This window comes from Halichoerus grypus, chromosome 2 (assembly GCF_964656455.1).
Source record: "Halichoerus grypus chromosome 2, mHalGry1.hap1.1, whole genome shotgun sequence".
Taxonomy (NCBI): Eukaryota; Metazoa; Chordata; class Mammalia; order Carnivora; family Phocidae; genus Halichoerus; species Halichoerus grypus.
This window is the reverse complement of record NC_135713.1, coordinates 33,288,818-33,315,877: the sequence shown is the minus strand read 5'-3', so window position 1 is coordinate 33,315,877 and position 27,060 is coordinate 33,288,818. Positions and strand designations below refer to the sequence as shown.

General features: G+C 42.7%; 1 protein-coding gene across 5 annotated transcripts in view; it reads right to left on the bottom strand.

Moving 5' to 3' along the window:
- The window catches only part of GHR (growth hormone receptor), a 258,077-nt gene that overhangs the window by 110,834 nt on the left and 120,183 nt on the right, over positions 1 to 27,060 (bottom strand). For 2 of the 5 annotated variants that reach the window (XM_036067251.2, XM_078066687.1), the window contains one exon: positions 5,550 to 5,607. The exons of the other annotated variants lie outside the window; for them this stretch is intronic. In XM_036067251.2, coding sequence (XP_035923144.1) covers positions 5,550 to 5,607 — 58 coding nt within the window. The remainder of the gene's footprint in view (positions 1 to 5,549; positions 5,608 to 27,060) is intronic. 5 annotated transcript variants of the gene reach the window in all.

Here is a 27,060-nt window from a genome sequence, read left to right as displayed (position 1 = left end):
TTTGGGTAAATACCCAGAGGTGCAACTGCTGAATCATAGGGTCGTTCTATTTTTAACTTTTTGAGGAAACTTGATACTGTTTTTCATAATGGCTGCAGCAGTTTACATTCCCACCAACAGTGTAAGAGGGTTCCCCTTTCTCCACATCCTCGCCAACACCTGCTGTTTCCAGTGTTGTTGATTTTAATCATTCTGAGAGGTGTGAGGTGATATCGCATTGTAATTCTGATTCACATTTCCCTGATGATAAGTGATGATAAACATCTTTTCATGTGTCCGTTGGCCATCCGTGTGTCTTCTTTGGAGAAATGTCTGTTCATGTGGTCATGACATTATTTTAATAATATATAAAATGCAGTCTTAGGATTTTAAGGAAAATGAAAAAAAAGCACGTAAGAAGTACAAAAAATGATGAAAGGTTTAGGGTTATTTAATCCAAAACTGATTCATAAACTAGGGACTGCATTCACTTATGTGGGAGAGAGAGCAAACACAGAGAAGGGAGTTACCTGGATCCACAGATCCATGTCACCTTCAAGGCCTGTCTAATACTTCAGTAAATAAAGTTACAACCAAGACATGCGAGGGCTATAGGAGTTGACACTAAATGGAGATCACATTTGAAAAGTCTGGGAACTTCTGATTTAGAAGCCAAGAAGGCTAATGTGATAGAATCCACATAGATTTTCATGAGCAAAATGCTGACAAAATGTTCCCCAAATTCTGGCAACGCAAATATGTTTACCATTCATGAAGAGCCACGTAGGTTAAATACACAGGAAAACTCTGATGGCAAGGATTTCCAATAGAAACAGGTGGGCTGGGGATTGCAAGGTTTTTCTTTTTTTTTTTTAAATGTTCTAAGGATGATTCAGGTACAGTCTTGGGTGGTGGCTGGGAGGAGGGAAGCTGGACTAGACTGTTCTAAGGACCTTTACTGTCCTGTGCCCTTTTCATCCTTAAACTTCAAAGTACTCTAAGAAACCAGCAGCTGAATTCCTAATTAGGAGGATCCATCACTATCCCAAAGCCTCAAGAATGGTTATTAGCCTACTCAATTCAAAAGAGGAAGTGGGGTTTGGATCGAGTGTCTGCAATCACCATCTATTTCCAGCTAAGGGGATTCCCCCACAAGTGGAAAATGTGTGTGATGATCTCTTGGGGCCTCACTTTAAATCCCAGGCCCATGCACTACGTTCTAGTGCACTGCGTTCAGAAATAACTCCAGCAGGGCCACTCCTTTGGTGGCCCAGTAAATACAGGTGGGCTACTTTACAAGGTAGCTCTACCAATGTAAAGTCTGGGATCCAGTTAGGAAAGGAAGAGTGAGGTAACAGTGCCTCATGTTTCTTCAGCTGCCCAGTGCTATACCTATATATCTGTATATAGATATATAATGTTTACCAAATCAGTTGAATGTGTTTGTTTATGCAAAAATAGTTACTTTGACATCCATGTTTATATAAAGAGATAGCTTCCCTTGGCTTAACCCCCTCACATCCTTGGGGAAACAGAGAAAGCAAAGTAAAGCAAAAACAAAACTATACTGACTCATTAAATAAGCATTTACTAGTTGCCTACTCTACACAAAGCACTTTACTAGCTGCTGTGTGGACCTCAGGACACGGTCCTGACACAAGGCATTTGTATCCAAGAGAATGACAACAGGGAATCATGCCGTTGAAAATTTAAATCCAATATTGATTTCTATAAATGTTTTTACAGTGTCTATTGCTTTGTAAAAATAAATAATGCTTGCATAATTAACTAGCTAAATTTTAATAAGAATGATGTCCCCCCCACCCCCAATCAGGCTTTGCTTCTCAACTACAAATTTGTAACAGAACTTTGAGGGTAGAGGCCAGGTTTTCCACTGCAAACTGCTTGGCGTTCATGGAAAATCTTAGAAATCATTTCCCTCTTACCATCGCCTACTAGAGGGCAGCTACTACCCTTATTAAGCAGACTAAGGTATCTCTATCAGTCCATCCAGCTGGTATTACTTCGAATTTGGTTAACATTAGTTTTCTGAGGTTTTATAAATCTGCAGGGAAGGATGTAAAGGAGGCTCTTCAATTCAATTGGGGACTTGGTCTCACAACCTGAAATAAAATGCTAGCCCCCCCCGCCCCCGTTCTCCAAAAAGCCTTCTTTTTTTTATTTTCACCGACTTTAATGAATTTTGGCAAAGGTGTGAAGATAAATGTTTTCTAAGACATGAGTGAATGCTGCATCTTTAAAAAGAAAATAATGGGGGGGCGCCTGGGTGGCTCAGTCGTTAAGCGTCTGCCTTCGGCTCGGGTCATGATCCCAGGGTCCTGGGATCGAGCCCCACTTTGGGCTCCTTGCTCAGTGGGGAGTCTGCTTCTTCCTCTCCCTCTGCCTGCCGCTCTGCCTACCTGTGCTCTCTCTCTCTCTGTCAAATAAATAAATAAAAAAATCTTTAAAAAAAAAAAAAAAAGAAAATAATGGGAAGCTAGGTTAGGCATTCACCCAGAGAGCACGACTTGAACAGCTAAGGAAAGAATCCCTTGGATCCCTGAAATGTCCATACCATCTGGTGCAGGAAAACAGAAACTGCAACATTAGAGATTTATTCATTTGGGTGAGTCATGGTCCCCTATTAAAATGCCCTGCTCATACCCCTTATCATATTCAGAATACTCAACAGGTTATACCTCCGTGTAAATTATTTTATCTGATTCTTTCCATGGGCCATCAGTTTGGGAAACACCTAACGAGGTTTTGAGGTAAGGCTAAGGTAGGGACCTCTTTTGGGAGGGCAGGCCTGGTTAGGGATGGCAAAGGGATGCCCTGGCAGCAAGGATAATGGGAGGGTGCTGAGCCGGGCAGGAGACTGGAGAGACTCTCAAGAGAGACAGGTGTGCAGGCCTTGAGACGATGAAAACAACTGTGCCAAGGGAACCCTGGGCTCCCTAGCTAGCATGTCCACGGTTTGGTGCAACAGCTCTTGATGTGCTTGCCCCACCCCGGGCGATGACGGTGGACACCGAGGGATAGCAGGAAAGACCCGTTCTCATTCCTCATCTTCCCTCCCTTCAGCTGCAGCGAAAAGAACATCTCACTTGTAGTAAACATGAAGCCGTTTAAAAGGCAAAGATCCTACCCACTGGTTCTGAAGGAGAAAACCTAACCCGAGAAATGACAGAACAAGGTCCACGAGAGCCCTTTGCCTTGTACAGGGTCAAACGTTCACTTGGGGAACCAGGCAGCTGCCGCTGATTTGACCTATGCGGAAAGCGTCTGCCCCATTTCGGGGCCTTCTAAGTGCTGTCAACAGCCCGCACGGATCCTACAGACAACCCCGGACAATGTTACGGCTGTTTCCTTGCCTGCCAAAACCCCTTCAACTTGCAGGGCTCCCTGCATTCTTTTAAATCTGGGCTGGGAGCTAGCGCTGACGGGGGATGATTCAGCTCAAGTGTTTTTCATTTTGATTACAGAACTGTAGATTTGCCTAATGTGGAATGCTTCTACAGAGGGCCCCTGGAGACACCGTGAGGTGGGTGGCCGACGGGGAGTTCTCTTCTGCTCAGATTTTACTGAGCTGAACTGGAAAACAAGTTGCGGGGCTTGCATCAGGGAAGTCCACTGTGGTCCCTGCAACACAGCCACAGCAGTATAAAGAAACCCAACACGGAGGGCAGGGAGTCCTGTTACTCCCGCCCCCCGTGAGCAAGCGGCTGTCAGGTCGTCAGTTCTAGGTACACGTGCGCTAGGTTTCTTCTTCTTCTTTTTTAAGATTTTATTTATGTATTTGAGAGAGAGAGAGCACACGCAGGGAGAGAGGCAGAGGGCGAGAGACAAGCAGGCTCCCCGAGGAGCAAGGAGCCCAATTCGGGGCTCGATCCCAGGACCCCCGTCATGACTTGAGCCAAAGGCGGCCGCTTAACTGACTGAGCCACCCAGGCACCCCCTCTATGTTTCTGATGCTGCAAATCTTTAAGTTACCTGTTGGGATGTCAGTAACATGCCCCTATTGTTATGAGTAACACTGATTCTTAATATGAGAATTGCCTATTTTAGATGCTGGTTTATAGTCACATTCCCCACAGTAGAATTTAAGCAGCAGAAACCCAGGTACAATTTTGTAATAGAAACTTTTTAACATTCTATAGTTGGTTTGCAATCCCAATATGTGGCAAAACCTGATGAACTGTGGGTGCGTTTAGGGAGACAGTAGCTCTTGAATATCGAATGGATTTGTGTTTCCAAATCCTTGACCACATCTCTATCACACTGCCAACAGAGCAGTCTTCCCACACCACACACTAGCCTTACGTTATAAACTTTCCCCACAGAAACACGTTTTCCTTTCTGATTTTAATTTTAAGCCTCTTCAAATGGTTACAGATAGACACTTCTGGAATCTGTCTTTTTATTATTTTGAAACATTATGTGTCAAAGTAGAGGTTGTCTGTAGCTTATTACTTCCGTTGGTTGTGTGTTCAGAATAGAAAAGCATATCCATATGTGGACTGGCCCAGCTGTTGCTGACTGCTTCTCGCTCATTTTCACCTTCTCATTTTGTCTCCCTCAGCATCCTAGTTCCACCAACAAGGACGTCAGGCACGCAGCATGCTCCCAATAAACATTTATAAATGAATGAATGAATGAATGAAATAATTGATTAATGTTGCCTTTCCCTTCCCCATCTTCCCAATGACCTGCTGACTCCTAGGGTCCCCGAGCCATTTCACACATGTTTTCACCTCCAGCTGGCCCTCTCTGGCTCTGATGTTTTTACCTCCATTTCTCTCCATCTGAACTTAATGGTCTTGGGTTTCACTGGGTCTTGCCAAGTAATGGAACCAAATTTGGTGATTTGCCATGTTTAGTTCGGGGTTTTGAAACTTGTTACTTACTCTAAGAATAATAACTCAAAGCAATCTTCTCCACCTTAAATTAAACCTCATGCATGGGTAGCTTATCAGTTATCTCACACGTAGTACAAACAACTTTTAAATATTCAGAATGCACTGAAAGACAGAATTAAAAAAAACCTACACAAGTACATATGCGCAGGCGTACATGTATGTGAACACACACACAGGGAGAAAGAGAGGAAAGAGACACTATAGACTATTTTTTAAGATGATGTAATAATCCACAGTCCAGAACTTTTACACTTAAATGCTAAAACTATAAGCTGAGATATATTTTGTCTCATCTCACAAAATGCTAAAATAATATGAAAACAAGAAAAGATGACAACTCTGAGAAGAAAGGGAAAGCAAACGCAAACTGCTGAGTTTTCTTCTTAGTCAAGGGTAATAACATGAAGACTGAAGAGTACAGAATAAATGTAGTTAATAAAACCCCCAAGTCTAAAGTCAGTGGGACAATAAGCACAATCTCAAACCAATGATGACTTCAAACATTTGAGATCAGATGAGTTTGATCCCAGATCCTGGAAACATGAAATGGACCAATAAACTCCTGATTATTTGGGAGGAGTTTTGGAGGACAAAAACAGAAGATAACAAAATGTTTGAATAGGCTTAATAGGTTGATTCTTAAAGCTATACCTTTAATCTCAGTCTCCTGCAACATTCTGGAATGAATTATTAGATGGTTTCTGAGTACCTAGAGAGGAAACAATAGGTCACCAACATGGATTCACTAAGAACAAATCATTATAGGAAATGTACTTCATTTCCTCTCATGGAAGACTTATCTGATTGTTGTTAGAGGGGTGTTGCTCATCTCATGTTTCTCAATTTCAGTAAGACCAGTGATGTAGTCTCTCATGATATGTTGTAAGTGGAATATATTACTGTGGCCTGAATAATTATAAAGATAAGTGAATTCACTGACAGTTAAACAAATGACCCAAGAAGTTAATTAGAGAATCCTGAACAGCCCGGGGCACAATCTTTAAGGGTAGGTTACGAGGTTTTGAATTTGGTTTTGTATAAAAGCTTTGGTAGAAGGCCAAAAGAAAAAAAGGCATGCTTACAGATTTACCAAATCCATAAATGAAAGAAAATTGGTAATGCTGTCATGGAGGAAAAAGGAAGAGCAGAATTTCCAATCTAAAAGATCTCATTAGATGCCATTAATGGGCTAAAATGAACTAAAATTCTCCAAAATTAATTTGGAGAAGATCTAAAAGTCCTGAGTCTGAATTTGAAATTCTCCTGCAAAAGGACAGGGCACTCCTTTTTTTTGTTTTGTTTTTTAAAGATTTTATTTATTTATTAGAGAGAGAGACAGCGAGAGAGGGAACACAAGCAGGGGGAGTGGGAGAGGGAGAAGCAGACTCCCCACACTGAGCAGGGAGCCCGATGCGGGGCTCGATCCCAGGACCCTGGGATCATGACCTGAGCCAAAGGCAGACGCTTAATGACCGAGCCCCCCAGGCGCCCTAGGACAGGGCGCTCCTTATCACCATGTGCCACTATCTGACCTCCAGCTGGCGGCCTGTGCTATCACAGAAGCCTCCCGGACACCCCCGGACACTGCATCAATATGATCCTGACTCAAGGCATCATCTCGATTTTGAAGACGAGATTCAAAGAAGACAGAAAATTATTACTATTTTAAGCATATACACTGCAACACTGAACATCTTAGTCTCCCTGACGCAGCCCTCTTTGGCAAAGAAGAAATCCTGGCAAGGAGAAAAGACAGGTTCATTCCCTTCTTGGAAGACTGGCGCTGAGCCAAGGGGTTGCTCTTCCTGGGAGAGTATAACTCACAGTAAGGGGCAGACAGGTAGCCACAAAGCATGATGGAGATGGTGGTGGGCTAGGGTGGGGAGAAGAGGCAATGGTGGATGGGGAATATGGTCCAGCTCCAGGGGAAGGCATGCTGGCCCTTGTTTAAGCGCATCATCTTTAGTTAGTTGTGGTTTCCATGTCCTGGGAAGGGGTTTGTAAGAACAAGTCAAGTCTCTGTTTCTTTAAAAAAAAAAAAAAAAAAACAGCAGCAAAAGCTATCCCCCAAAGTTCATTTTCCCAAAACAGAGAGAAGGGAGCAAAACCTTTGCCCCTGAACAGGAAGACCAGGCAGTTGTGTTTGCACAAGTTTCCCAGGGAGGAAGAAGGAGGGATCTGGACCGGTGATAAGATCACAGCTTCCAGCCTGAGTGGCTTTCCCTGACCCTCTGGTCTTGGGAGTTCTGGACCCAGAATTCAGGTCCCTTCTGGCTTTGACAAGGGAAAAATAAAATAAAGCCAAAAACAGAAAGGGGGAAAAAAAAGAAAACTTTCCCAAGTGACTGATCTCTGTTTCCCCTCATTCCTTCTGTCTTTAGTCCATCCATCCCCTGCTGTGATTTGGAGGAGAAAACACTTTGGTAAGATCCCTAATATTCTCATTTCTGTGGCATCCCAGCCTTGGAGACCATACTCAGAAATGCATAACACCTTCATGGGATTTGTTTCCTGCTTTTGTTCTATATTTATTTGTTTTCAAATTACATATGTTTTTCAATGTATTCCAAATAAAAGGAATCCTGTTTAAGAATTTGGCTTACTGGGCTTAAAAATAAGCCCAGGCAGAGTTCATTTTATCCAGAAGGTCCATTTTTTTTTTTTTTTTTTTTAGTGTGCATCACCTTGGGGTTCAGTATTAGAAATGGTGAGACAGACCTCAAGTATCGGATAACAACTCAATATTTTGCCCCTCTACCTTTTTCCTCTTTCCATGTTATTTATAAACCATTTTTTCCAACAAACTTATCTGCTATACCCAGTGCCATGTGTCTGGGCTTTTTTTAGCCATACATTTTGCACCTTCATTCAGCTTTGGCTGTAATCCCAGGCCTCGGGCTCAGATGTGCTTCATGGCCTGGCACGAAGGGCCCTTTGAGGTCAGTGGGGCCTTGTTAGGAGGGGTGAAGAGCAGGGAGCCTGGAAAGACACGCCAAAGGCACTGGAGGCCCGAGGGGACAAGCTGCTCTTAGATTTTGACTTCCATTATGTTTTCATGCAAAAGGCTGGTGAAGACAGGTGGGCTTTGCATAGTGAACTCACCTAAAAGTGTACATGACATTCCTTTTAGGTTCATCCTTTAGGTCCCAGAGTTCAACTGTCCTATACTATGACTGAGCCAACTTCCATCTACCTGTACAAAGAGATCCATCCATTAAAAAGTTAAGCCCATTTCTTAAGAAATAAGCTTCCTGATTCATAAAGCCCATTACTACTGGACACATGTATACTTGGCTCTCAGAAAGCTTGGCGCCCTCCAAAGAACACATCTCTTCTCTTCTTCTAAACATTTTCGCTGAAAATTCTAAAGTTGTGAGGAAGAGAAATAGGAGGCAGAGGTGATTTGGGAGGTAAGCAAAGTGGGAGCAGGGAAGGCAGAGGAAGAACAAAAGATCCCACCAAACCGAATGACTTCTGAGCTCTTTTTCTGTAGTTTTATACCAATAATAGCTTATATCTATTGATCATTTTCGTGCCAAATAGGCTTGAAAGTTCTTCACACATATCAAATCATTTAATCCTCACAATAAGCCTGTATGCTAGGCACCATTATCCCCTTTTACATATTGAGGAAACTGAGGCACAAAGTAGTGAAAGTGGTAGAGACAGGATTCAGATCCAGTCTATTCTCTGAACCACTCTGGTTTATCGCCTCCATGTTCTAGGGATGCCTATGATACTGGGCAGGTTAACACCGCAGGCTCAGATGGCGTTCTCTGCCTTCCAACCTTACTCACTCCACCCCTCCCGCCTTCCAAGTTTGTTACAAAGATTACATTTGTACATTTATTTAGTACTTTATTCATCAATAAAATAAAGATATGGTTATTCCTCAGAATCCTGAAACTTCAAATGGTCGAAATTTGCGGGACAAAGTTTTTTAAATTTTGATTTTTGTTTAAAGTAAGCTATGACAACACTAAAAAACTGAAAAAGTGTGCAGCGAAAGGGGTATAAGGGTGTGTGGCTATAATTCTTACACCCTGCAAGCTCACCGGTGTTGAGCTGTAGGAAGGAAGCACAGGAAGTTGCATGGAACATTCCAGAACTAGGGTCGGATAATGACTGACTGCCTGAAACTCATCCTTCAGCTATCAAGTCAGATGTGCCCTACACCCGAAAACTTGAACTCTCTCTCTCACACACACAATTAAATGAAAAACAATATGTCATTATTTACATACGCATTTTTGTTTTATAAAAGGCTTAATCTAGGATTCCGTTAACCATGCTATGCCAGGGTAGTGCTTCTGTATAGGCTATTTATGAACCAGAAAAATCATAAGAGAGAAAACCGAATTGAGGAAATCATCTCATTGGAGTTCCTATCAGAAAGGAAGGCAAGCATCTTTCATGCAAGCCCATGCAAAAGCCGATCCAACCGACAGCTACTGAATTTTGATTAACATGGTTTTCATTTAACTATTCATGGGTTTCAATGTTGCACAAGACTGTTTAATTGAGCCACACACGTCAGGTTATCCTGGGTTTACAAGGGCAACTGAGGCTCACAGTTTATTTACCTCGCCAAGGTAGCAAAGTTTAAAAATGGCAGGAGGGCAGGGAACCGGAATCCATATCCTAATTACTATTCTTTCCATGCTACACCGTTCACACACAGGCTACAGTGTGGGTCTAGGACTTGAAAAAAATTCTCTTAGCTACACGAGTCTGTATTTTCCATCATTACAGGGAAAAAAGGCAGTTCAGGTGTGTGTGCGTGCGCACGCGCGCACAGGTGTGGACACATTCCAGTTAAGAAGTTATATAGGTTGGGCACCTGGGTGGCTCAGATGGTTAAGCGTCTGCCTTCGGCTCAGGTCATGATCCCAGGGTCCTGGGATCGAGTCCCACATCGGGCTTCCTGCTCCTTGGGAGCCTGCTTCTCCCTCTGCCTCTCTCTCTCTCTCTCTCATGAATAAATAAATAAAATCTTTAAAAAAAAAAAAAAGAAGTTATATAGGTTGTATGACAATATTCCAATAATAATGGTCATCTGTGATGGTAAGAAAAATACCAGCCAAATGAAATCTTGTATTATTTGTGTTCCTTAAGAAAAAACTATATTAATAAAAGTCACTTACCAAGACATTAACAATCAAGGATAAAAGAAGAGTGAAAAACCACCACCACAAAAGGGGTAAACTCATGCTGGTCAAGTAACCATGAAGGATCCCGTGGGGGATGAGATACGTGCATGCACACACACACACACACACACAGTGTGAATCAGTGTTTGGCCTAGGAGTTCTGTCTGCTAGTTCATATAGATAACTACTTAGTTTCCTCAAAGCCTGAAGGAGTATATGGCATCTACCTTGTGATATCTAGTCTCAGCTTTGCATTTGCTGTTCTCACCTCCTACCCAAACTTCCCCACCTGTCAAGTTCTCTGCTAAAAGATTCTGGATGCAAGAGTACTACAAATGAGGTATGGGGATTGTGCAGAGACACGCTGATTATTAAACATTCATTAAAGAAAACCTGAATGATTTTTACTATGAATATAGTACCAGGAGACTTAATTTCACTTCCCATGAAAGTTATTATTTCTTTATTACTCACTAGAGGATGAAACAATCACCCCGCATGGAAGCAGTTGGCCATACATTCCAGAGTTCTAGTTCTGGCTTGGCCCCTGGCTGAGTGACATACCAGTCTTCTCAAACTCTCTTGACCTCAGAACCTCCTGGGTAAAAGAGGGCTGCTTCAGGTACCTCACAGGATCTCGGAGGGACACAAGGTACACATATCGCCTAAGTGTCCGTTACACTGTTAATGCTGAGTTCACGTCAGTGCCTTTCACCTGGTGACTGGAAGCTTCTAAACTGTAATGATTAAAAAAAAAAAATACTTTCATTTCTTGCAAGATTTGGAAAACCCAAAGAATGGGGGAAGTAGGGATGAACTACCTTCTTTTGCAAGAGGTGGAATTTGGGTAAATGATAGAAGAAATGGGGAGGAAGAGGCAAAAATATCCCAAGGATCATCTTTTGCAGGTAGATTTCTGAAACCTGGGAAAAAACCCATAAAGAGATGGTGGGGTTACTATAGAGCTCTGCTCTAAATATAAGATGTGTGCAAACAGTGTCCAAACAGTTTTAGGCTAGCCTAACGATTCCTCTCATAGCTGTGGTCTGTGGACAACCCCATGGGGACCTGCACTGACCCCTGTGAGCTCACCCGCTCAGACTTCTCAACTGCTGGTGCTCCCATTTAAATATTTTGCTGCTTGTCAGCACCTCCACTAGAGGGCAGCAGGTGGAAAGAAGCGATGTCAACGTGGATTAATGTGGACGCTTGGCAATAACAGCCGTGGGGGGGGTGCCAAGTGCTGGGGGTACAAGGGGACAAGTTAACTGAGTGGAAAAGATGAGAGCCTGGGTAATTAGTGGTTTTCCGTTTCTCAGTGAAGCCAGGGATGGCAGGAGAAGGAGTTCAGCATTAGTAGGAAGTTGGAGCAAGGTTTCCCAAACCCGTAATCTTTAGATGCATGTTCGAATTTTCCTAAAACAAACAGAAACATATAACATGCAAGCAAATTCCACATCACTCCAGATCTTCTGCCTCAGAAGCTCGAGGTAGGGAGCTTATGAATCTGTATCTTTCAAAAACTTCCCAGCTTATTCTGAGTAGCAGCCAAGATTGGTTCCCTAAGGATGTCTGAGGTCCCTTCCAACTCTCAGAAGACTAATTTCACTAACAACAAATATGCCTAAGGCAACCTTCCAAATAATGGTAAACCTGTCTATCCCTCTGTCCTTAGAGAAAGAAAGGACAGAAGTAACCGAAACCGCTAGCCTGGACCACCATTCATGGTCTGCAGAGTCCTATCATAGACACCTTCTCCCTTAACCCTCGAATCCTCACAATAAGCCTGTAGATAGGAGGATTTAAAAACCCCATTTACAGTTAGGGAAACCAAGTTGCAGCGAGGCTGCCTTACGGTGGTAAGTCTAGAAGCCATGCCTGTTGACTACAGTTCATTCCACTCCATCACAGCAGGCTGTGCCTTTTCAGTTCTGTTCTTAACCTGGATTTGTAAACAATCTTTTCATCAAATGATTTAGTGGAACTCTAAGAATGATGGCCAAGTCCAAGTTACATGCAGAAGAGAAACAGAGACAAGACAGGAATAAGAGAAAGCTGGGATGGCAAGTCCAATAGACCATCTCTAACTGTGTCTTTTGGAGCTCCAGGAAGCAGAAGGAAAATAGTCAGCGATAATTTGTGAGCAAATAAAGATGAAAGAGGGTGCATGAATCAGGGCTCATACTTCTGTGGTCGGCCTGCCCCATGAAAGAGCAGAGTGATTTCATAAAAGTCTGGTCTCAATCTGATTCACACCTCTCAAAATCTTTCTGCTGTTGCCCTCTCTGCCATGAGGGTGCCACCCTGCATGCACTTTAAGACATTTCCAACTTTTCAGTGCCTCAAAATAGATTTTCGAGTAGATTCCACCAACTAGGTCTAATCTACGGAGGAATGCAAAATGGAGCAGAATCTTGCAGGTTGGCCCTACTCCTGCCAGTAACTGTTGGAATCTCGGGGAAGTCACTTAACCCTTTGGGCCTGGGCTTTCTCACCAATAACCAGAGGGTTGGTGCTGCAGCTTCTAGACAGACCATGGGGATAAGTTAAGTGTCGAATTATTTTGGATTGGTTTCTAACATTTAAAACCTAGGAGATTCATATAAAATTGAAGATCAACTTTGGGGTAAACTCCAGTGAGGAACAAATGGTGTGGTTTTCCATAGCCCCTTCTAACGTGCTAGACATTATTTATTACTCTTACGGTCTATCATCTGCCTCACCCACCCTCATGCTCTCTGCAAACACACACATACCCTGTAAAGAGAAACCCCAGGACAGCAGGAGTTTTTATCTTTCTTATTCATGGAGGCACTCCAAGCACCCAGAACCGTGCCTGGCACATAGTAGAAGCTCAAAAATATTTGTTTGAAGGAACTCGTGGCAACTTTATGAAAAGTATAGTTTTTTTCAAGTGAGGGAAGCGGAAGACAATCCGCTCAACCCAGAAATAAGACATGAATATATCCAATAAATTCCTGATTTATAAATCCTAATACAGACTTGGTTTTCATGAGCTGCTAAGTAAGGACTATCAATATATAGTTATGCTTATACGGTGTGTTTGGTTTCTTACACATATAGCCACATTGAGATTAAAAAATAATGTCGGTCAAGTTTTCACAAGGATTCTGAATGTACCACAAGGTGCACCTGCCAGGTGTTTGTGTCACCTGTAATGCTTAAAGAAACAGCACGGCATGGTTATTCTAAAGGCATGTGACAGGTAGCTCAGTACGTGGAATGTTCTATATTAGTGTAACCTTAGATATGAAGATTGATTTCTCTGGTGGTAAAAGGCAGGTCTTAAGACCAATGAAATCTAATCTCACACCAATTATATTAATTTCAACAGCTGGCTTTGCAGTTACCATACTCTCCCATGCTTCTTTGAATAAATGCTCACGGATGGCTCCCTGTTCGCTCCACCAGCCTTTCATTCTCAAAGCGGTGGAGGGAGAAGTGACAGGACACATTTGCTGGAAGCAGTCAGATGTGACTGCGTATTCATGGGGATTTGTTAGCCGATGTTGAAGTCGTTGCGTTCCTCATAAACAAGCATGAGTGACAGGCTTTAAGGGTGATCTTCCAAAACAAATGTGACTCATAACCATTAGTGCAGCCTATGCTATAGCTAACAACTCTTGTTCTAGCCGACCCACGAGGACCTCTGGAACGTGCAATAGGTGATTTTTCACAGGAGAGGTTGAAAGGGGGAAAATGCTGCAGCCTTTAATGCAAATGTGGCTCCACTAGGCACACCAGCTTTTATACGGAGTTCCCTGGTCCATGGCTATTTAATTTAGAACATCTTGGAATAAGTTTGGAAATTCTGGTACTTTTATGGTGGTCAACCCTAGCTCCTTGGTACTAGCAGGTGATTATTTAGGCAGAATTATTTCTATCTAAATATACAATGTCAGATTTAGAGGATAAAACAGGTGTTCATGACGCTGAGAATGTTTGCTTTTGAGTCAACAGACCAAAAATTATCAAGGTCCACTTGAAGAATATACTCAGGACGGAGCTTGCCGGTATTTCTTGCTAGTGCTTCTGACATTTGTGCTCTACGGAAGGAAAATCTGGGTTGGAGCTTTTGGCTTTATCATTTCTGTTTGATAGTTTGCTATCACTGGAGCAAGTTGAGAAAAAGATGGGAAAATAGCAGGAGTCTGTGACAACTTCAATTCTTAAGTTGCTCATTTAAGGTTTCTTACCACTTTAAGAGTAGCCCTAAAAAAATGATAATACCTTCATCTGTGTTACATACAGACTGTCAGCCGGCACCTTAAATACTTCTGGCAAAACTGCATAAATTTATGACATTGTATGAAAAAGAATTAGTCAACTAGTAATTACTATCACAGAACTTTAGCTGTATAGTCCAGCTGGTTCTCTATGGTTTGGGTCAAACGCAGTCCTTTCTTTCCTGGGACTCCCACCATATTTTGTGCATATTATCTCCATACATTCATTTTGGACGTCTCACATGACCTCTCTTTTTCTTTTAACCTCTCTGTTGACTTGGCAAACCCTAAAGCCTCTCAAGGTCCATTTATTGGTGGCTTCCAGCACCTGGCCCCAAAATACCTTAGATGAATGAACATATGAGCCAGTGAAAACATAAGAGATGTACTGTAACCAAACGTGTAAATATTTTATTTTTAAAAGTACTTCAACATGCTTTATGTAATTTGACTCCCAGAACAATCCTGGGCATTGTCTGTTCAACAAGCAATCACCAGATCTGGACCAGCGGTTCTCCACTGGGGGGCCACTTGCCCACCCCCCAGGGAATGCTTAGCCATGTCTGGAGATGTTTTGGTTGTTACAGCTGAGGGTGGGAATGCAGCTCCTACCACCTGCTGGGTAGAGGTCAAGGATGCTGGTAAACATGCTACGACGCATTGGATGCCTCCCACCACAAAAAAAATCATTTGGCCTAAAATGTCAATAGGCCAAGTTTGAGAAACCCTCATCTAGGCCCTCGGTCTCTGAAAACTAGTGTAACTCCTGTCCAACAATATTTTTCTGATTAAGTATATCCTATAAGAAGTTACTTCGTATACCACATGAAACTACCTCTTGCATTCAGTCATCTGCCTCAAAACATACAAACAACTAGCCAAAAAGCATGGGAAGAGCAAGTTCATGGTTTGATTCCTAATTGCTGAGCCAGGAATGTTTGGTTTGCCAGCTCTGTTCTTTTAGAAAAAGCACTTGGGTGTAGTTAGTACCTGGATACTTCCATGCATTTCAAGAAGAATGAATTCAGAACATTTATAAGTTCAGCTGTTTCTTACAATGGCAAGTGAATTCCACCTTTTGCCTTTGAGAAAACCATACCTGAGGGCGTGGGAGTCAGCAGGAAGTGATGGTACTATGGAGAAATATAGAGGTAGCCAGAAATACACAATGGAGTATCTTTCTATGACTTGCATATAGATTCCCTAACTTAGTAGGTGTAATAGAGTAACACATGTGGATCTTTAATAACTCAGTCTCCAGCAATAAACTACAGGTTTTGGTAAATATCAATTTCAACAATGCAGAAGACCATGGATCAGGGAGAATAGAGGAATCTTAGGGATCATATTACTCAGATTTTCTGCCTATTTTTATTTTTCTCAATTATTTATTCACAAGAAATCATACCTGGAAACCCACTGTGTAAAATCAAAATGATTTATTATATGAAGCGTCTGTGTTTGAACAAGAATACGGCACCAGAGTGCCTTGGCAAGTTAGCTCCACACTCCCATACCTTAATCCCAGCCCTCTCTGACCTATTAATTCATCCTACTTTGGGATAATTAGACTTGGCATAGAGTACTTTCTGGAACATCAACCTAATTGTCCCTGTTCTTCCTCTTTTGAAGAAAAGGTAAACAAAGACAAGATTAGGCTTTACTGAAAACCTAACTCTTAGAGGGAACCATGCCACCTCCTTAACATGCTATCTTGTTTAATTCTCATGGATAATTTTATGAGCAAGGATTATTATCTTTATTTTAAGATGAGAAATGGAAGTGCTGAGAAGATAATTTGCTGAGATTTGCAGACTTGAAACAGGTTGAGCTGAAATTCATACATGCATATGTTTGATTCCCAAAGTCTATATTTATGGTATATTACTTTGCCACGTGATACAAACAGAATTGGTCGACTTGTTTCACTTAGCATAATCCCCGGGTGATGGGTATTGAGGAGGGCACGTGTTGTGATGAGCACTGGGTGTTACATGCAACTAATGAACTGTTGAACACAGCATCAAAAACTAATGACGTACTGTAGGTTGGCTAACTGAACATAATAAAAAAATAAATAAAAACAGAATTGGTTCAAGCCCTCCTCAAGATGATACATTTTAAAAACAAACATCTTGCCATTGCCCCTTCATCACCCTCAGACTGAACATCACTAGTTCCTTTCACAGGATCTCACATCTTCACCATTAAGTCTAATTTGTCCTGGTTTGTCAATATCCTTCTTAAATCTTGGTGTCTGGAACTCACCAGACTCTTCTAGATATGTTGTGGCCAGTGCAGAGTCCCGAGGACTGGCGCTTTCCTTGTTCTAGATCCTCCGTTTCTTTTTCTAAATTTTTATTTTTTATTATTTTTATTTATTTGAGAGAGAGTGAGAAATCACGAGCAGGGGGAAGGGTACAGGGAGAAGCAGACTCCCCACACTGAGCAGGGAGTCCGATGTGGGACTCAATCCCAGGACCCTGGGATCATGACTTGAGCCGAAGGCAGACGCTTAACCGACTGAGGCACCCAGGTGTCCCCACACCTTCCATTTCTAACAAAGCAGCCTGAGTTTCCTTTGGCAGCTACGTCAGAATAGGTTACCTATATCTGCAATGAACTAAATAACCAAGTCTTTTATAAAGGACTTGCTGTAAGCCAGGAATCTCACATCCTTCAATCATGAAGTTAATTTTCTTAAACCTAGACACAGGACTTTACATTTAACCCTATCAAATTTTATCTTGGTAGTTTTGGTCCCCTACTGTAGGCTGTCAAGATACTCTGAAGCCTACGTCTGTCATTCAGCACATTTGCTATCTTTAGCTTTACATTTGCAGATGTGATGAGCCTGCCTTCCTTGTCTGCACTCTAGTCACTTATTAAAAAAAAAAAAGCCCAGAAAAAGAAGGTCTATCACAAAGGACTGAAGGTAGGGCTTGGTGGGAGGGAATCTGTTCCGGAGTACCACATCCATATCTAAGAAATAATAGAAAACATAATTTTGGAGTTGAAAGGGACAGATTAGATATTTTTTCTCTGAAAGTTCTATTAATAGACAAGCAATTGAATTTAGAGAAATTAAGAGCTTTTGCCCAGAACCACAGAGCTGATTACTGATAGAACTAGATTCATAACCAAGGTTGCTGATTAATTAATGATTTTTTTTCCCCCATGACACCATTAGATAGGATCACTAATGGCCAAGAAGACATTCCAAATTTGGTTGAAATAGTTTCTTGATACAATTTTTCTTTTCTGACACCTTACCCCTTTCTCCTAAGAAAGCAACATAAAAAGAAATTCCAGTGAACTGAAGGCTCTTGTTCTTATAAGCTCAGTTTCACCACCACTGACTTATAGGGACAAATCCTTTCAGAAAAATGGCATAAGAACAATGCTCACGCAAACTTAAGTCCTATCTGCAAAATAGGGTATGTTTATCCTATGAAAGGTAAAACTTTGGGTAAGGAAGGGTAGATTTAGAAACAGGCAAAAGTATATGGCGTAATAGTGTCTGTGTGTAGTCTAACTCCAGAAACATGTTGGTAGAGAGAGGAGACAGATTCCCTTTACTTTGACAGCTTCTGCATTCATAAAGAATACGTGAATACCCGTGAATAATACAGAAGAGAAAACCCAGAGTTGATTTCATAAGCAGTCCTTGTACCTCTCTACAACGATGGGGGGAGAGCCGTGTGGATAACAGGACTGGACAGCATGAGAGGGTTCAGTGACCCAGGAGGTACTTTTCACAGAGTTTTTTCCAAAGGAGAAGAGGCGGTTCCTGTCCCCATAAACTTTGGCTACTGATTTAGCCTCAGGAAGAGATGCCCATTTGTTTTGAGAAAATTACCCACACCTCATCAGCGGTTATATCAATTTATATATAAATATATAATTTATATTATATATGAAATAATTTATATTATGTATATTATATAAATAATTATAAATTATAAATATATCATTTATTATAGAAATAATATATTATATATTATGTAAATAATTTATATTATATATGAAATAGTGAGGTCCAACACTGAAAGTCTGAGTACTGCATTAAATGTAACGACCCTGAATCTAAAGGACTTACTGAAGTAGTTCCTGGAATCACCTCCTGTCTTTTTGACATAATATAACTATGGTTCTTTCATAGGCTGATCAGGTAAACCAGCAGCCTCCAGGAATGAGATGAGATTCCTACCGAGGTATTATAGTTAGTTAGCCACCAGGAGAATCCTAGTACACAAGGGGCAGTATAGTGTGTGCTCCGACTGGACTCTCACTTTTGCCCTCATTAGCTTTGTAAACTAGTTATGCAATTATTCTTGGTGTCCTTCCCTAAGGGTAATAATGGAACTTCCTCTTAGCATTGCTGTGAAGAGTAACTGAGGTAACAAGTATAAGGTACTTAAACTGAAGCCACTCGGGGTGCCTGGGTGGCTCAGTCGGTTAAGCGTCTGACCCTTGATTTCGGCTCAGGTCATTATCTCAGGGTTGTGGGATCGAGCCCCACCCCGTGGTGCCCCAAGTCAGGCTCCACGCTCAGCATGGAGTCTGCTTGTCCCTCTCCCTCTGTTTCTCCCTCCACTTGTGCGCTGTCTCTCCCTCTCTCTCAAATAAATAAATAAAATCTTTAAAATATGGAGCCACTAAAATGCTTCTGTGTAATTATTGCAATGAATTTGTTTTAATTTGGTGTCTCCACATCCCTAGTTCACCTAGTGACTAAGCTGGGGACCCGGTCTCACTCCTCCTGACAGTGTGTCTGCCACACAGCAAATGCTCAGTGTCATTGACTTGAACTGACTCGCCAGGTATCACTACCAGCATCAGTTAACTCACTACAGACCCACTTGCTGACTTGGTCAAGTTTAATTTTATTAAAAACACAAGAACTAGAGCACTAAGGTTTTTCTTTAATCAAACTTCTACTCTGAACATTCATTGTAAAAATGATAAATACAGAAGTATCTCACTTAATAGAAGTCTATGCTACAACATCGGTTCTATTGTTGAAAACGCCTTAAACATTAGAATCCTCTTCTCAACAGTTTTCCGAAGGCATTATTATAATTATCTTTAGCTTCCAAAACTTTGTTGTGCAACTGCACTGCTTCTTTTAGGCATATATTGTTACTCATAAATGGCAGAACTGCATTTCAAACCCAGTTCTGACAAAGTTCAAGATCAATACTCTGAAATCCCTAATCTGGACTGCTTCTCCTCATGATGAGAGAAGAAAGAAACAGGAGTCTGATATGATTGGTATAGAGACTTGCTTACGGACCCTTTCCCCCAAGCAGGTTCTCTGTAGGTTCTGCAGGTTGTAGGTTCTCCGTAGGTTCTCTGGGTATCAGCCAAGGCCACCTGATCAACCTCTCCTCTCCTCAGGGAGTTCCTCCCTGGGTTCCCTCAACCCTCTCACAGTCTAAGCTTCTGGCTGATTGCTGCTGCCTCAAGGAAGTGATAGCCAAGGCAGGATCACAGCACCAGAGGGACATCTTGCCAAAACAAATCAAATGCAAATCAAACTGGGCTCCTACCAACTAACTACAGTTGAATACCCACTGTGGGCTGAGGGGCAGCTGGTCTCATGACAGGCTGGAGTTTCAGTCTTTTCCTTCTACCTTCTGCTCTGAGGCATCAGTTGACTCTCCCCACACCAGAGGCTCTGACTTTGGATTCATAGCAACCCACTCCCAACCAACATGTTGGAGAAATCCCTAAATTCAACAGGGAAGAGTTCTACTTTAGATACATTTCATGCTAAAGAAAGTCCTTCATAGTCTATTTTTTCCTTAAGGTAAGTTTTTTTAGACCTAGGAATCCAAGTTTTTAGCACCCATCCATGGAAATCAGACAAGACAGGGCATACAGGGAGTAGCTACACTTTTGCCTTTCTCATCCATAATGGATAATAATAAACATGAGTTTGACACACAGATTACAGCCAGGGTAGGCACAGAAATTAATCTAGCTCTTCTATTCCTCCATCAGAGCTTTCCCAGGAAGTCAGGCTTAATATGACAGCAAAGGGTAGGAGAGTTAGTCAACTGTGCTTATGAAGTTCAGAGCAAACATCCAGAGAATATGGTGCTGGCATGACTCACATGGCCAGCTGGGCACAGTCATACACCAGTTTGTAAGCCCAGCCAGGGCTGTTGGAGGAGCATGGCCCCCTGGGGACTCTGCTGTATTCGACTCCTTGCTAGATCTGGCCAAACTGCCCTGATGTGGAGCAGGGCTCTTGGACGGACTCCTGCCCATTTCCCTGTTCTCCTGCTCCCACCACAACACATTCTTCCATCGCCAGCTATTGTCAAGAAAAGCATGGTGCCTTTTGCTCCAACCAAGGAAGCAGCTGGGTCAACGACTGGGTAGAGGAGAAGGGAGGATATGTCCTAAATGTTACGCAGCCACAAAATGGTCCTTTCCTTAAAAAATGACCTCTTATTTTGGGGGAGGCCAAGGCTCCCCCAAGTACAGAGTGGTCAGCATCACCAACTAAATATCCAATGATGTGAATCTGCTAATTCTTACACATAGCACATGGCTGTCCAGAAGTCAAATGCTCGAAACATGATTTCTGGTTCCACAAATTTGCAAGGTTTTACTAAAAGGTCAGAGAATACAGAAAATACCAGTTTTTTCATATTCAGAGATCAAGAAACCAAGGATTTTAGCAATATAACTTTGATTTTTAATTTTGAGGGCTTTGTACTTCAAGATGGGTTCTCACTGGAAAATTGGAAAGACCTGATATTTAAGGAAAGGAACGGGGAAAATTGATCCAGCTTTCCATATAATCTCTAATCAGAGTTTTTGTAATCCGAAGGTCAATGTCCAAAGGGGCAGAGAAAACTTGGATTTGGGATCTGCAGGTCTCATTATGCCTCTCTCTGTCTGTCAATATTTGAGGTGATTTAATCAGGTAGGTGGGGCACAGATGAATGTGGTATCAGAGGTTTGGTGCTGGGTGACTGGTTCTTTCAATGCAGGATATTAGCCAGTGGCTGGTGCATGGGGTACAGAGTTCAGTTACTTGGAAAAAGGTTGGCAAGACTTAGGAAGGGCATCGGGCTCTTAGGCATCAGTGCATAGAGCACAGTTCTGGCCCTGAGGGCATCTGAAGTATACAGCAGAAAAACGAGATCATTCTATCCACAGAGAAAGCCCACAAATCAGGGCTGAGGGTAGGGCACAGGGATGCTTGGGGCTTCTTGAGGCCACTAGTTCTAGCTTCCATCGCTACACGGCTATTTCCAGACCCCTCCCACTGGAAGGGGGTCCTAATTCAGTCCTCTGAGATAACAGAGCACTAGTAACAACTGTGGGCTGTGACTGGAGACTCAGCAGATCAGAATTTACATTCTGATTCATTCATTCACTCCACAGATCAGTGAAGATCTACTCTATGTGTCAGAGTGCTGGAGGAGGGGGGATACAGGGACGAACAAAACTTCCTTTCTGGATGTTAAGGTTTAGTGAGTTAAATCCATGACACTTTATTACACAGGGTACGCAGGGGTCACTTTGCCAATCATTTGAAAACAATTAAATTGCCCATTTCAAGCTTGGTCCAGACTTTGTCACACAACTTGAAACACAGGTGTCATTACAACCTCATTTAGAAGAGGGACGCAAAGCAAATGTCACTTCTCCTATGCCCTGAGCCCACCTCCTCCTCCCATCCCTTTGTCCAGCCTGTTGGTGAGAGATTCTACTAACAACATCCTGAAACATTTCCTCCATGGTTGGGACATGATCCACCATGTTCTACTAGCTGCAAACCTGCCAAGAAAAGGTAATGAAGATACTGTAATTAGTGAAGGCGAAGGCTCAAGGTCAGCAAGGTGTTGTATAAACAGAAACAGAGACTCCCGATAGATATATCCGGGGAAATCCTGTGGGTTCATTTGAACAGGTTTGAGAAATACGGACCAGAGAAAACTCTGATTTGCAGCTGACGCCGAAGAAGGGCTCCAAGCCCCTGGGCCCTGCAGTCTGTGCACTAACCACCAGCCAGGGCACCACAGAATCCTCTCTTTGTGTGGTCACTGCATCAGATTTCAAAGTGTGTTTATGTTACACATCATTACCGCCTTTACGCTGCTCACTACAGATCACGAGGACGCTTCTCTTCGGGTTTGAGAATGACACTGTTGACAGCATTACGTAAACACCCAGGCAAGTGCCGGAAAAGCCCAAACGGGAGGGTGGAAGGTGAGGGTCGTAGCGGCTGGGGACCGCCTGACGACAAGTGAGAAGCACAGGATCTGGGTAAGCTGGCGGGTGTAAGCAGCAGGGGCAAGGCCTTAAAAGATGCCTTTGTTGATGGCTCTGAAATGCCCAACATTCTTTACCGTATAGAGAGTAAAGTTAAGGTTTAAACAGAATTAACTCCGGGAAAGTAACTCCTTGACTTAAATTCACAGTGAGGACAAAATCACTGGCCACAGGTTCTTCCCAAGAGGGTTTTCTAGGGAAAAGGTGCTGGGTGGTTGAGGGAGGCTGGGTCCCATGTCCTGGAGGGGGAACCCAGGCAGAGGCTGGCGGGGCGGCTCCCAGCTGGGGTGGACTCCTGTGACAGCCAAACCTGGGTTAGCCCCCAACCAGAGGCAGAAAACCCAGTGTGTCCGTGAACAGGAGCTCTGCTACACATCATAGCCATCATGTCAACCTCGTTCCTGTCGACCCCGTAAGAGGAACCCCAGTTTAGGCCACTGAACCAAAGTGGTGGGGAGACGTTGTGCATACCAAGACTGGCTCATGCCCAAAGAGCTGGGGTCCAAGGTGGAAGACTAGAGGTGTAGTCGGTCATTGGCATGCGTGAATTAACATTTAAGGTTCACGTTCTTCTTTGGTGGTTCCAGTCCTTTCATTTACTAATTAGCTGAGGCACAAACCTACTCACTCACCTTACCAGCTGCTTTGCAGGGGTGAGTCACTTAGCTGCGTGTAAGCCTCACTGACTCCCCAGATTCTGCCCAGCGCAAAGCTTCGCTGCTATCAACTTATCCAGCATATACTTTATTGCACTCCGTGAGGTAAGTACATAGCCCGGTGATGATACAATATCTGGGGGTGGTACGTTCCAGGCCTCAGGATAGTCATGAATGTCCAGAGATGGCACAGGGAGGGAGCCAGGCCTTTACTTCTCTGTGGACCCTCGGGGCACAGGGGCCTAAGCCATACGCCAGCCACACTGAGGAGGTGGGAAGACAGCCGTGGGACCCGAGCGAGGACGCGCAGGAGTGTTGGGAAATGGCCCACGGCTCCATCAGTCTCAGGACGTCTCCTCCCCTACAGAGCTGCTCCCTGCAAGGACCACTTCACTGCTAATAGGCTGAACTGTGTTCTGAGACTTCACTCTATTAAAAGCGAGTCATTGCTGATGTTGATAACGTTAACTACAAAGATGAGAACTTCGAAATGGACGGAGGAAGAAAGCTCTGACAGTTCCTGAAGTCAAAAACCCACTCGTACTTGGGCTCCAAGTATGGGTGGTTCTGCCTCCTCAACATCTCTGTGATCCATCTATTTTTTACAATGGTCACATTTATATCATCTCTCTCCTGACCTATTACAATCATCTTCCTCTACATTCATCTCTCTCAAATCCACGTTCATCCTATTGCCAGTATTATTTCTAAAGTGAAAACCTAACAGTATTATTACCCTGTTTAAAACTCTTTAATAACCCAAGGGGATCACAATTAAATTATGCTTACTCATCTGTCTTCTCTTCTGTAAACCATGGGCTCTCTAAAGGTAGGAACATAAATTTAAAATCCATCCTTGAATCCAGAAAAGTGCTCAGTAAAAACCTGATGAAAAACTGTTTTGTGTCACCATCTGCAGAGGTCTGTGCTCATCTCCCCCACTGGCAACACTCCAAAAGATAAGGCCAGGGGCTCCTCAACCTGGCTGACCATGCCCTGCTGAACTCCAGCGTCAAAGCGGTTTGGGATCCCGCGAGGACCCAGGGACACAGGGTTGCTGATGTACAGGGACTCAGGCCACGGCATGAGAACAGACTGAAAGACTTCTTCTTGTTCTTGGTGACAGTAAAGACTGCAGCGATCTAAAGGTCTATGGTGGGGTTTTTTTTTTCACTCCCAGTGTGAACAGAATGCCTAGAACTATTCCTTCTTGAAAACATGTAATAGGCACACCATTTACCAACTACAACCATGAATCTAATACTTGCTTGATATGTATCTTCTATGTCTTGGCAACCTCCCAGGGCTCTGTGGAGACCCACTGGAAGGGGGTAAGGCTTATTTTTAAAAAAAATACAATGTTCCTTCCACTGGGTCATTATTTCCTATCTGTTAGCAATGAGAACAGAGGTGTCTTTTTTTTTCCCCACGTAAGTGCTGTATCAGTTTGCACAGGTTTATAAAAAATGTTCAAAGAGATACCAAGAACATTATTTTGAGGATCCTGATTGCTTTAGGACATGGCATCTCACTCCTAGTATAAATTTTTACCTTGACTGATACAGAAGGATGTAGTACCTTTTAATCTTTGGAGGGACTAACATTAAGGATGGAAGACAAAGAGAGAGCACCTATTAGAAGACTTGAACTAACACAGTGGTGCACATTTTGATGTTGAGTTCTCATTTAATTTCCCATGGGGCAATTAGACGTAATGAAAAATCCTCTCGGGGCCAGTTTATTTCTAACTGCTCATCTGCCCCAGCAAGAAAAACCCTGCCCCAGGATTCAAGTGCCAACCTTCCCTAGGCACACAGACCTGTCATCCTTTACCATCTCGTGGGAGCCTCTACTCCAGGTCATACCTTCCAGATCCCTTATTCCACAGTATCACCTCTTTCCCTGGCCAAACCGAATTCAAACGAAGGGCTGGTAAAACTACAGTAGTGTTTTGTTTTGTTTTAAATCCTTACCTATATTTTCATTCTGCCTTATACAACGGGAGAGAACATAAAAAAAAAAAAATTTGGCTACCATTCAGAACTCGCAGAGAAAGAACTGCATGGCCCCTGAATGCCATCTGAGATTCAAGCCGTGTTATGTCATGTGATCACTTTGGCAGAATTCACCAGATAAATGCCAGAACTGGTAAACACACTCACATGTGTGCACGCTCATGTTCAAACATGTTCATCTACAGCTTCTTTTTTAAGATTTTATTTATTTGACAGAGAGAGAGATAGGGAGAGAGAGAGAGAGCACAAGCGGGGGGGGGGTGTGGGGGCGGGAGAGGGAGAAGCGGGCTCCCCGCTGAGTAGGGAGCCTGATGCGGGGGCCCGATCCCAGGACCCTGGGATCATGACCCGAGCCGAAGGCAGACGCTTAACTGAGGCACCCAGGTGTCTCTCATCTACACCTTCTATGGAAACATCATACTCATCCTTAACAACAGCAGGCCATTTTAAGGTAGAACTCTGGAGTAGCCACATAATCCAAAAGAATTTGGGTTAGCCCACTAACTTAAAAAAAAAAAAAAAAGGAGGAGAAAGAAATGTTTTCCTTTGCTAAATTACTTATTATGTGTAAGTACTGGTAGGCTGCAGGATTTGTTTGCCGTAGGCCATTGCATTTTCTTATCTCTGCTACCCCCAAACAGACCAAGCAAACAAAAAACTATCAAAAAGCAAAACAAAAAGCAAACAGGAAACCAGTTAATGGTGTTGTTTTCTCCACTCTCCTTATGGAGTTAAAGGTTTATGTCAAAGCTAAAATGTCAAAGCAGCTGAAATAGATGCTCTTTGCAGACTCTAGGTCTAAATGTAACTTGAGCTCTCGCCTTTAGCTGGGGACGCATTTTTAATTTTCTTTAAAGATTTCCTTTGCCATACTTTTCATTTCACAGGTTTTTTAAATTCCTCAAGCCTTGCCCAGTGGAGTGAAAGCCACCTTAATGAAAAAAGTAGAGATTAAACCACCATGACTTTGGAACAGCCGAGGATCTCAGCTGTAATTCTTTGGCTCAGAACCAGGGTCTAAAACCAGCCATGGGAAAAGCTGCTGAAATGGAGCCTGCAATTCTCTCCATGTTTGACTTGCATAATGTTGACATTATAACACCAGAGAGACCCAAAAATATTTCAAACAATTATGACTTCTTTTCTAGAAATACTTTTAAATTGCTTTAAAAGATAAAATAACCTATTTTACCCTTTTTTTTTTTTTACTCTGGTTGCCCTCAGCAGCTCACTACTACAGATTTATTTTTGGCTCAAAGGTCAGGGAGGACATCTTAAGGCACTACCTCTGCTGTTAAACTGTGTTTTCCAACATGAGTTGCCCAGGGAGTAGGGGAATCAGCTCCTCTTAAAGCAACAACTGAATGTGGGGTCACAGCATGGGAGAAATAGATAGTTTATTTCTTATGTTGATGCCTGAGCAAAGAAAAAAATCAAATACTCAATCTTTTAAAGACAATCTTTTAAAAAGTCTCCCACCCCTTTATAAGCACAGTTTCCTTTTTTGGACAGAAAAATCCTTCTTCTCATTCTCTTTCATTACTCTTTCTTGTTCCAGTTATTTCTGCCATGAGACATACGTTTGAATGTACTGAGACTTCTCCATGAGGAAGATGGCATAAAAAAGGAAGGAGAATTATAGAGACGGCCAAGGAACTCATGAGTTCTGAGTACATTATTCAACTATTTTCAGTTGTGTCTTCCTTCAAGCTTTGCCAAACGGTAATCACCCAGAGCGTGAGAGGTGAAATTTATTTGAAACCTGCAATTTCCGCTCTCAGAGAATATGATTCAGAGAC